Here is a 17,503-nt window from a genome sequence, read left to right as displayed (position 1 = left end):
TGTGCGCGTTATAAATTCTCGTATTATTATTATTATTATTATTATTATTACTAGCACTGTTTTTTGGTCAAAAATGCAAATAACATATACTCTCAAGAACTGTTTCGGATTAGAAGGCAGCTAGCAAGGGTAAAAAAAAACCCCATCTATTGGAGTGGGGGAAAAGAACATACAATTTCAGATTAACTCACTCTTATTGCAGTAAAGTCCTGAGTAACCTTTGACACAACCACTGCGACACACCCCTGTCTCTGGGTCGCAGTCGTCACGGTCACACTTTTCACAAGTCTGCGAACAACCGCTACCGTACTTGCCAATGTCACACTCTGCACAGAAAACAAGAGTTTGCTAACTTCGGGTAAACAATTGTTCCACTCGGGCTTGAAGTGCGATTCAATACGAGTATGCATCCATGCTTTATAGTAAACAATGAACTATTCGGATGAGGAGGGGACGCTCTGTGTTAGACACCATGCAGAGCAGAATCGCAGTTTTTTTTTAACATTTAGTCAAGTTTCAGTCAGCTAGCTACACAAGCAATCTACAAACACAGACAAGCAAATTGACTGACTTTTCTGGCATCCGCTGCCAACCCATCCTGGTGCACAGCCAGATTTACACCGTCCATTCATCGCGTCACACACCTCATCTGTCATGTTACAGTGACACTGCTTGGTGCACCCAGTGCCAAACAAGTACTTAGGGCAGGCTGCAAGTAAAAACGATATGAAATTGTACAATTGTTGGGAAGGCCAATGCTGGATCTGTAACAAGTACGGCCTTCCATCGGACAGGCAGTGACTGTTCCTAAGGCCAGAGATGGCACGGAATTTTTGGTCAAAAAACGTCTTTTTGGTTCTCAGCATGTTTATGTACTTTGAACACAACAGAATCATTGTGCAAAGTAATTTTGTCATCGTCAATCTCTTTCTTGCAGTAAAGCGATTATTGTCAAAATGTTTTAGTAACATTTTACCCTATTTTTAAACCTTTGGCGCTGTTTTCTCAGAATCGTGTTTTGAGCATCAGTGCCATCATTGGGACATATTCATCTAACTGTCCGATCTCCTTGCTGTTTTTGCATTTTCACCAGACATTGTGTTTTTAAGAATAACCAAGGAACAATTTTTGAAATTCTTTTAAAGCACAAAACCTTGCATTTTTCTTAAATTTATTATGTGCCTATGATATCTACAAATAAAATAAAATCTGTTTATAGGTTTGAAGAAGTTGTTCTGGTGGTGCACCAAGGGACCTTTTTAGAGTAAAGAAAACACACTGCAAAGTTCCATCTGCATTTTTCTGGAAAATTAATCTGTCCCAAAAACTACATGTTTAATCCAAAACAATCGCAAAAAACGTTCTCTTTACCCATAATTCATTTAAATATCACATTTAATGACCAAAACCACCTTTTTCTGATGACTTTTTATCAAGAACCCTGACACAAAACTTGAAAGGCTTGCCAAAGAAACAAAACTGAATTTCCGTGCCATTTCTGCCCTTAAAGAACTATATATATGTATATTTCTGAGAAGTCATGGCCTTGTATTCAATGCTCTTCTTTTCTGCACCACTTGGTTGCAAGACTATCAAGATTTTTCAAAGTACAGTGGAACCTCCCATAACGACCCCTCCTAAAAAAGCTTTGGCGCTGCCGACCTGTTTTCTGGGCACGGATGCCTTTTACACTGTAACTAACCTCCGAATGGTGACACCCTCCTTTTTCAGACGACCGACCTACAGCGAAGGGTCAATAAAGACTTTGGTCTTTGTACCAGTAAGTGTCAAAGTGTGTAAGCACACACACCACGCGCCCCTCATTAGTCCCGCAGACCATTATGAGCCAGGTGTGGTCAGCAGTCCCCACCTTACCTTTTGCTTTCACAATTGAAGGACCGCCCTCGGAGTAGGGTGGGGGGGGGGCGGAGAAAGGGGGTGGGAGTTTGAAAAACAACTCAATCGTGAATACATAAGTGGATGCTGCTCTGCTTGCAGACCCGCTAGCATTATTTTTGGCTTGTTTGGTCTGTTTGTTTGTGTACGTGTTCTGTGATTGTGTGCTGGCCAACTGAGTGAATGAATTATCCTGACATTGACAACTTCTCTTGACTTAGTTTGTGAGGTGTTATCTGTCAAAGCTTTCTGTCTTCATTTTAAATCGTTGAGGTGGTATAAACATGGCGACTTCGACAAAACAACGGAAACTTTTGACGTTAGAAGATGGGGTAGTAAGTGATTGAGAGAAGCAACAAAGATGAAACCGCGATTGGAATCGCAAAAAGTCTGGAAGTGAGACTGAGAAAATAAAAGATTAAATCAATAATCCAATAATCAAAGACCAGGAGTCTATTCACAACAAATGGGAAAGTGGAGAAAGCATTGACAGAAAACATTCAACAAGTCGCGTAAGGCGAAAATACAATATTTAGTCAAGTAGCTGTCGAACTCACAGAATGAAAGTGAACGCAATGCCATTTTTCAGCAAGACCGTATACTCGTAGCATCGTCAGTCCACCGCTCATGGCAAAGGCAGTGAAATTGACAAGAAGAGCGGGGTAGTAGTTGCGCTAAGAAGGATAGCACGCTTTTCTGTACCTCGCTTTGTTTTAACTTTCTGAGCGTGTTTTTAATCCAAACATATCATATCTATATGTTTTTGGAATCAGGAACCGACAAGGAATAAGATGAAAGTGTTTTTAAATTGATTTGGACAATTTAATTTTGATAATAATTTTTATATATTTAATTTTCAGAGCTTGTTTTTAATCCGAATATAACATATTTATATGTTTTTGGAATCAGCAAATGATGGAGTCCCGCAGTGGGGCACTGCGGTTATGAAATTAAAGGCCCCTCCTGTTTTTGGAACCGCAGGAGCTTTCTAGTTTGCTGTTAGGTAGATTTTTGGTTCCTCTTTCCTGTCATGCTCTCTTTTTCTTCATGAATTCTTTTCTTTTTTCTGCCTTCTTGCTCATTCACCTGTATTTTTTCCAAAAATCTCTTCTCTTGCCGCTTGTCTCGCGATTCATGTATAGTTTAATCTGTTAGTGTTCTGATGTAAGTCCAGCAGTAGATAGGTTAAGCCTATTTTAACATACTGGAAACTGGTAATCTTCCAGTAGGTATTAATTTAGTTTTACTAAAGCCTGCTGGGACACAAGTAATGGGTTAGTGCATTTGTAAACAGGAATCGCTTGACAAGTGGCCCCCTTCATCCCCCCCTTCCTCGTCCTGATATGGCTCTGCGTAGTCGGCTGGACGTTAAGCAACAAATAAACAAACAAATGATGGAGAATAAGATGAACGTAAGTTTGGATCGTTTTATAAATTTTTTTTTTTACAATTTTCAGATTTTTAATGACCAAAGTCATTAATTAATTTTTAAGCCACCAAGCTGAAATGCAATACCGAACCCCGGGCTTTGTCGAAGATTACTTGACCAAAATTTCAACCAATTTGGTTGAAAAATGAGGGCGTGACAGTGCCGCCTCAACTTTCACGAAAAGCCGGATATGACGTCATCAAAGACATTTATCAAAAAAATGAAAAAGACGTTCGGGGATTTCATACCCAGGAACTCTCATGTCAAATTTCATAAAGATCGGTCCAGTAGTTTAGTCTGAATCGCTCTACACACACACACACACACACGCACGCACACACGCACGCACATACACCACGACCCTCGTTTCGATTCCCCCTCGATGTTAAAATATTTAGTCAAAACTTGACTAAATATAAAAAGAAGTTGCCTCCCCTAGTGTGATGAAAATCTACCTTCATATTCCCAATAAAGACCCCTCCTTTTAACGACCTTTAGGGGAGGTTAGTGGGAGGTGTTACTGTATTACAAGCCATAACCACCACCCCCCCCCCCCCCTCCCACGCTCCCCCCCCCCCCCCTCCACCAAAAGAAAAAGAAAGTTCGCACACATTCAAATATCAAAAATTAATGTTCTCATACAAAGAAATACTCCCAATACACCAAAACAATAGAACAGTATTTACGTGAGTAAAATCTGAACAAACCAAGACCTCCCAAGGTCTCTCACAAACCAAGTATGTACAAAAATAAAAATAAAAACACATACATACACATTTTAATAATCAGTTTTCTTTTACATGTACCGAAAAATATCCCCAGTACACCATACAAATTGAGAAATATTCACGTGAGTGAAATCGGAACAGACCAAGATCTCTCAAGGACTTTCACATACCAAGTATGTAAAACAAATTGAAAAGCAAATTGGCAATACTCACAGCATTTTTGGAGTTCACAATATCCAAAGTTGCTTCCCGTTGTATCATTCTGAGATCTGTCCACAAAACACCAGGGCTTGGAAGCATAAGCCCCAGACAACTCTGGGTTGCGACAAAAGTTCTGGGGATTGTCCCCCTGTAAGAACTTTGCATTGTCATTAATATAATCCCATTGCCTACACGGGATCCCCTCTGCTGTCACGTTCACTGTGCCCGTGTACGATTCACCAGCCACATCATACATGCAGCTTTTGTCTGTGGAAAAAAAGAAACAAACATAAACAAAATAAGTCCCGTTTAAGCAAAATTACTACATTTACTGATTTAGTCAATCTGTCGAATTCATTGTCATTAATATAATCCCATTGCCTACACGGTATCCCCTTTTCTGTCATGTTCACTGTGCCCGTGTACATTTCGCCAACTTCATCATACATGCAGCTTTTTTCTGTGTAGAAAAAAAACACGCAAAAACTAATTATACTCAAACAGACACAAGGAAAGTAAAACCAACAACAGAACATCCATTGTAAGAGCTAGTCCATTTGCCCATTTAAAAAATATTAGTCACAAGATAACACATCTAACTCAAGTTTGTGAAACAAGTTCAAGTTCACACATGTATGTATATTTTCTGTTAGTCTACCCGTGTACGATTCGCCAGTTTCGTCATAGATGCAGCTTTTGTTTGTTTGTTTGTTTGTTTGTTTGCTTAACGCCCAGCCGACCACGAAGGGCCATATCAGGGCGGTGCTGCTTTGACATATATAACGTGCGCCACACACAAGACAGAAGTCGCAGCACAGGCTTCATGTCTCACCCAGTCACATTATTCTGACACCGGACCAACCAGTCAGCACTAACCCCATAATGCCTGACACCAGGCGGAGCAGCCACTAGAATGACAATTTTAGAGTCTTAGGTATGACCCGGCCGGGGTTCGAACCCATGACCTCCCGATCACGGGGCGGACGCCTTACCACTAGGCCAACCGTGCCGGTAGCTTTTGTGTGTGTAGAGAAAGAAACAAACACACACTGAAAACAGACACAACATGCATAGTACGTATTAAGGAAAAGGAGCTGACAGCGAAAAAGTAGCTTTTACGTGCACGGAATAGCCATGTTATTTCTCTGCACAGAGCTGCTGTCTGGAGCAGTCCGTCGAGGTAAACTTTTACGTTCATGGAAGTGGAATGTCGAAACAAAACTAATACATTTTCCGTCTGTGATCTTCCTTTTTACATTTAGTCAAGTTTTGACTAAATGTTTTAACGTAGAGGGGGGAATCGAGACGAGGGTCGTAGTGTATGTGCGTGTGTGTGTGTGTGTGTCTGTCTGTCTGTGTGTGTGTGTAGAGCGATTCAGACTAAACTACTGGACCGATCTTTGTGAAATTTGACATGAGAGTTTCTAGGTATGATATCCCCAGACGTTTTTGTCCTTTTTTTGATAAATGTCTTTGATGACGTCATATCCGGCTTTTTGTGAAAGTTGAGGCGGCACTGTCACGCTCTCATTTTTAAACCAAATTGGTTGAAATTTTGGTCAAGTAATGTTCGACGAAGCCCGGACTTCGGTATTGCATTTCAGCTTGGTGGCTTAAAAATTAATTAATGACTTTGGTCATTAAAAATCAGAAAATTGTAAAAAGAAATTCTTTTATAAAACGATCCAAATTTACGTTCATCTTATTCTCCATCATTTGTTGATTCCAAAAACATATAAATATGTTATACTTGGATTAAAAACAAGCTCTGAAAATTAAAAATATAAAAATTATTATCAAAATAAAATTTTCCAAATCAATTTAAAAACACTTTCATCTTATTCCTTGTCGGTTCCTGATTCCAAAAACATATAGATATGATATGTTTGGATTAAAAACACGCTCAGAAAGTTAAAACGAAGAGAGGTACAGAAAAGCGTGCTATCCTTCTCAGCGCAACTACTACCCCGCTCTTCTTGTCAATTTCACTGCCTTTGCCGTGAGCGGTGGACTGACGATGCTACGAGTATACGGTCTTGCTGCGTTGCATTGCGTTCAGTTTCATTCTGTGAGTTCGACAGCTACTTGACTAAATGTTGTATTTTCGCCTTACGCGACTTGTTTTCATCTTTGGTTATGTAAGATTCTCCTCCAGATTATACTTAAAGGTAGAAAACCTATGGTAAAACTATTTCTAAACCCTTCACCAGAGTGACAAACAACAAATAACAAATTAAACCAACAAAAATTACACTTACCGAAGAGGCAGTGTGGTCCGTAACTGTCATTATCACATCCTTCCTTGCACTTCCCTGTAGCCTCATTACACCTGAGGCTAGTGTCAGTCTTGCATTTGCATTCAACATTGCATTTCCAGCCGAACTTTCCAGGAGGGCAGTCTGAAATAAAAATGAAGACAGCATTATGTTACACATCTGAATATAAATGAGTACAAAAGTGAACATCATGAGTCAAATAGTCCTAAAGATTGACGTTGACCCGTTTCCACTTTGTTACATAGTAAACCCATTTTTCCTCGGTAGAAATCCGAAACTTGTTTGTATTAGGGGTATTAAAATGGTAATTTTTGAAGCTTTCCAACAAAATCATAACACGCGTCCGAATGGAAACAATTTGATGAAAGTGGTACGAACGGACACCTGTTTTTGTCAAAATCAGTACGAACAGAAACAAAACTGTGTGATGCAAATTCAATACATCTTATGGTTCACATAGGTCCAATATCACTCGTAGGCGTACTCTGTGCTATATGACGACCATTGGAACACACATAAGTTGTAGTGGGGGCCTGTTTCTCCCTGATCAAACAAATGTGTACGAACGGAAACGCTTTTCGTACGAACAGGAACATGTTATTCTGTACGAACTGAATCATGGCGTACGAACGGAATAGTTATTTCTTTCTTTATTTGGTGTTTAACGTCGTTTTCAACCGTTCAAGGTTATATCGCGACGGGGTATAGAATCGGCATGTTTTAAAAAAACAAGTGATTGTACAAAAGCAATTAGTTTCTATTAACTTCTGTTCAAGCGAAATGTCGTAACAGGCAATGGTTTTGGTGCTCATATGTAAATCAGGGGTTAGTTTTGATTACAGAGCGAGAAAAACAAGAAAATATCTGAAAAGCATGCAATACTGCCACGTTTGACACGAGCGTGAAATAATGAGATCGACCAGCACCTTGGTATTGATTGTACACATAGCCCAATCAATTTGCTACCTAATCCGTGCAATATCACGTTTATGCGATTCCCATACGATTTACTGCATTTTTTCCCTCGATAAAATGCCAAAAATGACGCTGTATGAACGGAAACATCCTGCGTATGAACGGAAACATCCGGCATATGAACGGAATCAGTTGACACACCGTGATCTTTTGAGGGGATATTTGCAGGGTGACTCTGCCCTTCAGTCAAACCTGAAGAACAATGTGACAAAATTATAGACAAAGCAAAAAAAGAATACTTTGAAAACATGTCCAGCAAAGTGAGCGATTACAGGGATGCTGGAAAAATTTGGACCAAAATAAGGAAATTCAAATGCAGGCACAAGCAGGCTGAACGTCCTCTTATGCTCGAAGGAAAAAAATATGAAAGCCTTCCTGAAAAAGCAGAACTGTTTGCAGATATTTTTGCAGCAGCAAGCCAAACAGATAAACTGTTATGTGAGCAGGAACTCTTCCGTAATGAACGTAACTGATCGTTAACGGAACTGCTTTGAACGGTAGGGTCGGTAGGGACGTTTGGGCTGCATGTTCAAATTTGTAGCCGTTCCCCTCCCGATCAGAATGAACGGTAATGGAACCTCAACCCATCGGTAACGGAACGCTTGGATCGTTAAAGGAACTTAAAACAACAGTAACGCAACGGTAGCGCTCTCACACACTGAGTTGTCATACCCGCATTCCACACATCCGTTCTAGGTCCCGTTCCCTTACCGACGAAGGACGGCTGCCACTATGTTCAGACGCTGCTGAAAGATGCCAAAACACGGCCGTTTGCGCAGCGTTCCATTGTTGTGGCAGCATTCCTTGGTTGGTACGGGAACGGGACAAAGAACGGTTGTGTGGAATGGGGATATAACTTTTGACACCGACAAACTGAAGAATGAACAGATCTATGAGGTAACCGTCTCAATGGTCCAGGCTCAGGAAACTAAGAGTATATATGGCCTGGGGCGATTGTAGCTTCCCTTCTTCGTGTCCGATAGACAAGGACAATAAATAGTAGAGCATAGTGCAATTTCATGTAAATTTACAGAGGTAAATCACTGTGCGCGTTATAAATTCTCGTATTATTATTATTATTATTATTATTATTATTATTATTATTATTATTATTACTATTATTATTATTACTAGCACTGTTTTTTGGTCAAAAATGCAAATAACATATACTCTCAAGAACTGTTTCGGATTAGAAGGCAGCTAGCAAGGGTAAAAAAAACCCACCTATTGGAGTGGGGGAAAAGAACATACAATTTCAGATTAACTCACTCTTATTGCAGTAAAGTCCTGAGTAACCTTTGACACAACCACTGCGACACACCCCTGTCTCTGGGTCGCAGTCGTCACGGTCACACTTTTCACAAGTCTGCGAACAACCGCTGCCGTACTTGCCAATGTCACACTCTGCACAGAAAACAAGAGTTTGCTAACTTCGGGTAAACAATTGTTCCACTCGGGCTTGAAGTGCGATTCAATACGAGTATGCATCCATGCTTTATAGTAAACAATGAACTATTCGGATGAGGAGGGGACGCTCTGTGTTAGACACCATGCAGAGCAGAATCGCAGGTTTTTTTTAACATTTAGTCAAGTTTCAGTCAGCTAGCTACACAAGCAATCTACAAACACAGACAAGCAAATTGACTGACTTTTCTGGCATCCGCTGCCAACCCATCCTGGTGCACAGCCAGATTTACACCGTCCATTCATCGCGTCACACACCTCATCTGTCATGTTACAGTGACACTGCTTGGTGCACCCAGTGCCAAACAAGTACTTCGGGCAGGCTGCAAGTAAAAACGATATGAAATTGTACAATTGTTGGGAAGGCCAATGCTGGATCTGTAACAAGTACGGCCTTCCATCGGACAGGCAGTGACTGTTCCTAAGGCCAGAGATGGCACGGAATTTTTGGTCAAAAAACGTCTTTTTGGTTCTCAGCATGTTTATGTACTTTGAACACAACAGAATCATTGTGCAAAGTAATTTTGTCATCGTCAATCTCTTTCTTGCAGTAAAGCGATTATTGTCAAAATGTTTTAGTAACATTTTACCCTATTTTTAAACCTTTGGCGCTGTTTTCTCAGAATCGTGTTTTGAGCATCAGTGCCATCATTGGGACATATTCATCTAACTGTCCGATCTCCTTGCTGTTTTTGCATTTTCACCAGACATTGTGTTTTTAAGAATAACCAAGGAACAATTTTTGAAATTCTTTTAAAGCACAAAACCTTGCATTTTTCTTAAATTTATTATGTGCCTATGATATCTACAAATAAAATAAAATCTGTTTATAGGTTTGAAGAAGTTGTTCTGGTGGTGCACCAAGGGACCTTTTTAGAGTAAAGAAAACACACTGCAAAGTTCCATCTGCATTTTTCTGGAAAATTAATCTGTCCCAAAAACTACATGTTTAATCCAAAACAATCGCAAAAAACGTTCTCTTTACCCATAATTCATTTAAATATCACATTTAATGACCAAAACCACCTTTTTCTGATGACTTTTTATCAAGAACCCTGACACAAAACTTGAAAGGCTTGCCAAAGAAACAAAACTGAATTTCCGTGCCATTTCTGCCCTTAAAGAACTATATATTTGTATATTTCTGAGAAGTCATGGCCTTGTATTCAATGCTCTTCTTTTCTGCACCACTTGGTTGCAAGACTATCAAGATTTTTCAAAGTACAGTGGAACCTCCCATAACGACCCCTCCTAAAAAAGCTTTGGCGCTGCCGACCTGTTTTCTGGGCACGGATGCCTTTTACACTGTAACTAACCTCTGAATGGCGACACCTTCCTTTTTCAGACGACCGACCTACAAACAAAGGGTCAATAACAACTTTGATCTTTTTACCAGTAAGTGTCAAAGTGTGTAAGCACACACACCACGCGCGCTTCATTAGTCATGCAGACCATTATGAGCCAGGTGTGGTCAGCAGTCCCCACCTTACCTTTTGCATTTACAATTGAAGGACTGCCCTAGGAGTAGGGTGTGGGACGGAGAAAGGGGTGGGAGTTTGAAAAACAACTCAATCATGAATACATAAGTGGATACTGCTCTGCTTGCGGACCCGCTAGCATTCTTTTTGGCTTGTTTGGCGTGTTTGTTTGTGTTTATGTTTTGTGATTGTGTGCTCACCAACTGAGTGAATGAATTATCCTGGGATTGACAACTTCTCTTGACTTGAGTTTGTGAGGAGTTATCTGTCAAAGCTTTCTGACTTCATTTTAAATCGTTGAGGGGGTGTAAACATGGCGACTTCGACAAAACAATGGAAACTTTTGACGTTAAAAGATAGGGTAATTAAGTGTTAGAGAGAAGCAACAAAGGTGAAACCGTGATTGGAATCACAAAATGTCTGGGTGGGAGAAAAAAAAACGGATTCAATCAATAATCAAAGACCAGGAGTCTATTCTCAATAAATGGAAAAGCGGAGAAAGCATTGACATAAAACATTCAAAAAGAAGTTGCCTCCCCTGTGATGAAAATCTACCTTCAGATTCCCAGTGAAGACCCCTCCTTTTTACGACCTTTAGGGGAGGTTAGTGGGAGGTGTTACTGTATTACAAGCCATAACCACCACCCCCCCCCTCCCACGCTCCCCCCCCCCTCCACCAAAAGAAAAAGAAAGTTCGCACACATTCAAATATCAAAAATTAATTTTCTCATACAAAGAAATACTCCCAATACACCAAAACAATAGAACAGTATTTACGTGAGTAAAATCTGAACAAACCAAAATCTCCCAAGGTCTCTCACAAACCAAGTATGTACAAAAATAAAAATAAAAACACATACATACACATTTTAATAATCAGTTTTCTTATACATGGGACGGAAACTCCCACCCCTGCGAATGCATTTCTTTTCCGCACCAGTGTTTGCAAAAGTGTCAAGGTATTACGAGCCTTCACCTCACCCCCCCAAAAAAAACTATTAAAAAAAACTTTTAAAAAAACCGCATACATACAAATTTTAATAATCAGTTTCCTTTTACATGTACCAAAAAATATCCCCAGTACACCATACAAATTAAGAAATATTCACGTGAGTGAAATCTGAACAGACCAAGATCTCTCAAGGACTTTCACATACCAAGCATGTAAAACAAATTGAGGAGGGAATCACCAATACTCACAGCATTTTTGGAGTTCGCAATATTCAAAGTCGCTTCCCGTTGTATCATTCTGAGATCTGTCCACATAACACCAGGGCTTGAAAGCATAAGCCCCAGACAACCCTAGCCCTGGGTTGCGACAAAAGTTCTGGGGATTGTCCCCCTTTAAGAACTTTGCATTGTCATTAATATAATCCCATTGCCTACACGGGATCCCCTTTTCTGTCATGTTCACTGTGCCCGTGTACATTTCGCCAACTTCATCATACATGCAGCTTTTTTCTGTGTAGAAAAAAAAACACGCAAAAACTAATTATACTCAAACAGACACAAGGAAAGTAAAACCAACAACAGAACATCCATTGTAAGAGCTAGTCCATTTGCCCATTTAAAAAATATTAGTCACAAGATAACACATCAAACTCAAGTTTGTGAAACAAGTTCAAGTTACACATGTATGTATATTTTCTGTTAGTCTACCCGTGTACGATTCGCCAGTTTCGTCATAGATGCAGCTTTTGTGTGTTTGTTTGTTTGTTTGCTTAACGCCCAGCCGACCACGAAGGGCCATATCAGGGCGGTGCTGCTTTGACATATATAACGTGCGCCACACACAAGACAGAAGTCGCAGCACAGGCTTCATGTCTCACCCAGTCACATTATTCTGACACCGGACCAACCAGTCCTAGCACTTACCCCATAATGCCAGACACCAGGCGGAGCAGCCACTAGATTGCCAATTTTAAAGTCTTAGGTATGACCCAGCCGGGCTTCGAACCCACGACCTTCCGGTCACGGGGCGGACGTCTTACCACTAGGCCAACTGTGCCGGTAGCTTTTGTGTGTGTAGAGAAAGAAACAAACACACACTGAAAACAGACACAACATGCATAGTACGTATTAAGGAAAAGGAGCTGACAGCGAAAAAGTAGCTTTTACGTGCACGGAATAGCCATGTTATTTCTCTGCACAGAGCTGCTGTCTGGAGCAGTCCGTCGAGGTAAACTTTTACGTTCATGGAAGTGGAATGTCGAAACAAAACTAATACATTTTCCGTCTGTGATCTTCCTTTTTACATTTAGTCAAGTTTTGACTAAATGTTTTAACGTAGAGGGGGGAATCGAGACGAGGGTCGTAGTGTATGTGCGTGCGTGTGTGTGTGTATCTGTCTGTCTGTGTATGTGTGTAGAGCGATTCAGACTAAACTACTGGACCGATCTTTGTGAAATTTGACATGAGAGTTTTTGGGTATGATATCCCCAGACGTTTTTTTCATATTTTTGAAAAATGTCTTTGATGACGTCATATCCGGCTTTTCGTGAAAGTTGAGGCGGCACTGTCACGCTCTCATTTTTCAACCAAATTGGTTGAAATTTTGGTCAAGTAATCTTCGACGAAGCCCGGACTTCGGTATTGCATTTCAGCTTGGTGGCTTAAAAATTAATTAATGACTTTGGTCATTAAAAATCAGAAAATTGTAAAAAGAAATTCTTTTATAAAACGATCCAAATTTACGTTCATCTTATTCTCCATCATTTGCTGATTCCAAAAACATATAAATATGTTATATTTGGATTAAAAACAAGCTCTGAAAATTAAATATATAAAAATTATTATCAAAATAAAATTTTCCAAATCAATTTAAAAACACTTTCATCTTATTCCTTGTCGGTTCCTGATTCCAAAAACATATAGATATGATATGTTTGGATTAAAAACACGCTCAGAAAGTTAAAACGAAGAGAGGTACAGAAAAGCGTGCTATCCTTCTCAGCGCAACTACTACCCCGCTCTTCTTGTCAATTTCACTGCCTTTGCCGTGAGCGGTGGACTGACGATGCTACGAGTATACGGTCTTGCTGCGTTGCATTGCGTTCAGTTTCATTCTGTGAGTTCGACAGCTACTTGACTAAATGTTGTATTTTCGCCTTACGCGACTTGTTTTCATCTTTGGTTATAATGTAAGATTCTCCTCCAGATTATACTTAAAGGTAGAAAACCTATAGTAAAACTATTTCTAAACCCTTCACCAGAGTGACAAACAACAAATAACAAATTAAACCAACAAAAATTACACTTACCGAAGAGGCAGTGTGGTCCGTAACTGTCATTATCACATCCTTCCTTGCACTTCCCTGTAGCCTCATTACACCTGAGGCTAGTGTCAGTCTTGCATTTGCATTCAACATTGCATTTCCAGCCGAACTTTCCAGGAGGGCAGTCTGAAATAAAAATGAAGACAGCATTATGTTACACATCTGAATATAAATGAGTACAAAAGTGAACATCATGAGTCAAATAGTCCTAAAGATTGACGTTGACCCGTTTCCACTTTGTTACATAGTAAACCCATTTTTCCTCGGTAGAAATCCGAAACTTGTTTGTATTATGGGTATTAAAATGCTAATTTCTCAAGCTTTCAACCAAAATCACGAACGTCATCAAACGCGTCCGAACGGAAACTATTTGATGAAAGTGGTACGAACGGACACATGTTTTCGTCAAAATCACTGAGTACGAACGGAAACAAAACTGTCTGATGCAAATTCAATATCTTATGGTTCACATAGCTATATAGGTCCAATATCACTAGTAGGCGTACTTTGTACTATATGACGACCATTGGAACACACATAACTTGTAGTGGGGGCCTGTTTCTCCCTGATCAAACGAATTTGTACGAACGGAAACGCTTTTTGTACGAACGGAAACATGTTATTTTGTACGAACTGAATCATGGCGTACAAACGGAATAGTTATTTCTTTCTTTATTTGGTGTTTAACGTCGTTTTCAACCGTTCAAGGTTATATCGCGACGGGGTATAGAATAGGCATGTTTACAAAAAACAAGTGATTGTACAACAGCAGTTAGTTTCTATAAGTTCTGTTCAAACGAAATGTCGTAACAGGCAGTGGTGTTGGTGCTCATGTGTAAATCAAGGGTCAGTTTTTATTACTGGGCGAGAACAACAAGAAAATGTCTGAATATCAACCAATGCTGCCACGTTTGACCCGCGCGTGCAATCATGAGGTCGACTACCACCTTGGTATTTATTGTACCCATAGCCCAATCAATTTGCTACCTAATCCGTGAAATATTACGAATGTGCGCTGCCCACATGATTTACCGCAATTTGTTCCCTCGACCAAAAGCCGAAAATGACGCTGTATGAACGGAAACATCCGGCGTACGAACGGAAACATCCGGCGTACGAACGGAATCAGTTGACACACCGTGATCTTTTGAGGGGATATTTGCAGGGTGACTCTGCCCTTCAGTCAAACCTGAAGAACAATGTGACAAAATTATAGACAAAGCAAAAAAAGAATACTTTGAAAACATGTCCAGCAAAGTGAGCGATTCAGAGTGAACTGCTGGACCGATCTTTATGAAAATTGACATGAGAGTTCCTGGTTATGATATCCCCAAGACTTTTTTATTAATTTTTTCGATAAATGTCTTTGATGGCGTCATATCCGGCTTTTTGTAAAAGTTGAGGCGGCACTGTCACACCCTCATTTTTCAATCAAATTGATTGAAATTTTGGTCAAGCAATCTTCGACAAAGGCCGGACTTTGGTATTACATTTCAGCTTGGAGGCTTAAAAATTAATAAATGACTTTTGTCATTAAAAATTCAAAAATTGTAATTAAAATTATTTTTTTTATAAAATGATCCAAATTTACGTTTATCTTAGTCTTCATCATTGTCTGATTCAAAAAAACATATAAATATGTTATATTTGGATTAAAAACAAGCTCTGAAAATTAAAAATATAAAAATTATGATTAAAAATAAATTTCCGAAATCGATTTAAAAACAATTTCATCTTATTCCTTGTCGGTTCCTGATTTTAAAAACATATAGATATGATATGTTTGGATTAAAAACACGCTCAGAAAGTTAAAGCGAAGAGAGGTACTGGAAAGCGTGCTTTGCAGCACAGCCCAACCACTACCGCGCTAAACAGGCTCGTTAATTTCACTGCCTTTTGTACGAGCGGCGGACTACGGTCATTGTGAAAAAAAATGCAGTGCGTTCAGTTTCATTCTGTGAGTTCGACAGCTTGACTAAATGTTGTTATTTCGCCTTACGCGACTTGTTTGTTTTGCAGCCATTTTTGCTAGTGTACAAAGGGAAACTACTCGCATGAACAAGAGAAATTAGGTTGGGGAGATCCACGCACCACAAGACTACATGGCGTAGCTGTCAGAGGCCCGCGGCATTGTTAGACTGTAATTGTTATCAGAGACCTCCTGACTCGAAAGTTGATGCTGATCTGGCCTCTCCCCTTCCTCAACTGATTGCGCTGACAGAGGCGTGTCATATCATTCGGCGCCCGCGCAGTCATTGTTCTTAAACATAAAAAGTTAAACAAATCTTTGGAGCAAACATTTAATATAGCCAAGTAAAAACGTCCCGTGGGCTGAATTTTTGTTTCAATATAGCCGGGATTTCAATATAGCCGACTTCAATGTAGCCAACATTTTTAACAAAGAAAAAGTAGAGCTTGAGCCGGGACCTGAACAATTCTTCAATATAGCCGGGATTTCAATATAGCCTACTTCAATATAGCCGGGTTTCACTGTAATACCTCTGTGTCAAGCCGGTTTCCGTCGAGGCAGGGGTGTCTCGGATCAGTGGTAATATGTTTCAATACATAAAAAGCTTTCTACTGAACAGATCCTTTCAAACTGATTATAAAGGTGCCAAATCATCCACTCGCAAAGTTGACATGGGAGTGCCACAGGGCTCAGTAATAGCACCACTGCTTTTTAGCATTATGCTGCATGACATATCGACAGTTAAAACACATGGAGCCGAACTGACGCTTTATGCGGATGATATTGCTCTATGCAAAGAGTATCAAAACAAAACCTATAAAACAGAACACAAATTCTCTAAAGAGTGGCAAACAGCTATAGATAACATTGCGAACTATATGCGGGAGAATGGCTTCACTCTCTCTGCCGAGAAAACTGTATTCGTTGTCTTTACAAACCGAAAACTGGAAGATCGAGAAAAGATACAGTTCTCACTAGATAAATATGTTGTCTCACCCAGTCAGCAGGTGAAATATCTGGGTGTACTTTTTACCTCAAATGGACTATGGACTGCTCATTTAAACTATCTTAAGCAAAGCAAATAAGACCATCAACCTTCTTAAAATACTGACTGCCCAACCATGGGCAAAGTGCCCAGTTATTCTAACAAACATCACCAGAGCTCTTATAAGATCAAGACTATCATATGGACAGGAGGCCTACTTCTCGTCGGCTCGAAAATGGCTTGATAAGCTACAGTCAGCGGAATGTCGTGCCCTTCGGCTTGCCCTCGGACACCCAAGGCATTCAAAGCAGGCCATTGTACACCACCAAGCAGGATTCCTCCCTGTTGACATGTGGCGACGTAAGTGCTGCGCGGATTACAATGTTCGAGCCAACACAGTGCAAAACTCAACAAAAGAGGAGCTACAACCGCATTATAACCATGTCCAAAACAAAAAGGCCCACTTTGGCATTACTTTCACCTCACTGGCTCAATTCAATGCTTCACTCTTTAGCGAAATCAGTGTCGACCCAAACGATGTGGCCCAAAACCCCATATCTCGTGATCCCTCATGGACAATGAAAGAAATGAATTTTGACACAGAATATTGTACAGCTACAAAGGATGATCAGTTATTACTCAGGATACAAGCCCTTGAGCACATTGATACTGTATACAAAGGCCATGTTCATGTTTACACAGACGGGTCAGTTTTGGATGACAAGAAGGCTGGCGCAGCGTTTGTAATCCCCAGCGATGACCTGACTGGGAAATGTAAACTGTGCAACAGAAACTCGATCTTCTCAGCTGAGCTCCTGGCCATCTGC

The 17,503-nt window shown here is 40.1% G+C and overlaps 1 protein-coding gene across 2 annotated transcripts in view; it reads right to left on the bottom strand.

Moving 5' to 3' along the window:
• LOC138966429 (multiple epidermal growth factor-like domains protein 10) overlaps positions 1-17,503 on the bottom strand; it is a 73,334-nt gene that overhangs the window by 52,373 nt on the left and 3,458 nt on the right. For both annotated transcript variants that reach the window (XM_070338665.1, XM_070338666.1), the window contains exons 2-9: positions 13,708-13,848; positions 11,648-11,908; positions 9,155-9,292; positions 8,775-8,909; positions 6,513-6,653; positions 4,267-4,521; positions 572-709; positions 192-326 (exon numbers count right to left, since the gene is read on the bottom strand). In XM_070338665.1, coding sequence (XP_070194766.1) covers positions 192-326; positions 572-709; positions 4,267-4,521; positions 6,513-6,653; positions 8,775-8,909; positions 9,155-9,292; positions 11,648-11,908; positions 13,708-13,848 — 1,344 coding nt within the window. The remainder of the gene's footprint in view (positions 1-191; positions 327-571; positions 710-4,266; positions 4,522-6,512; positions 6,654-8,774; positions 8,910-9,154; positions 9,293-11,647; positions 11,909-13,707; positions 13,849-17,503) is intronic.

This window comes from Littorina saxatilis, linkage group LG5 (genome assembly GCF_037325665.1).
Source record: "Littorina saxatilis isolate snail1 linkage group LG5, US_GU_Lsax_2.0, whole genome shotgun sequence".
Lineage (NCBI taxonomy): Eukaryota > Metazoa > Mollusca > Gastropoda > Littorinimorpha > Littorinidae > Littorina > Littorina saxatilis.
This window is presented reverse-complemented; position numbering and strand designations above follow the sequence as displayed.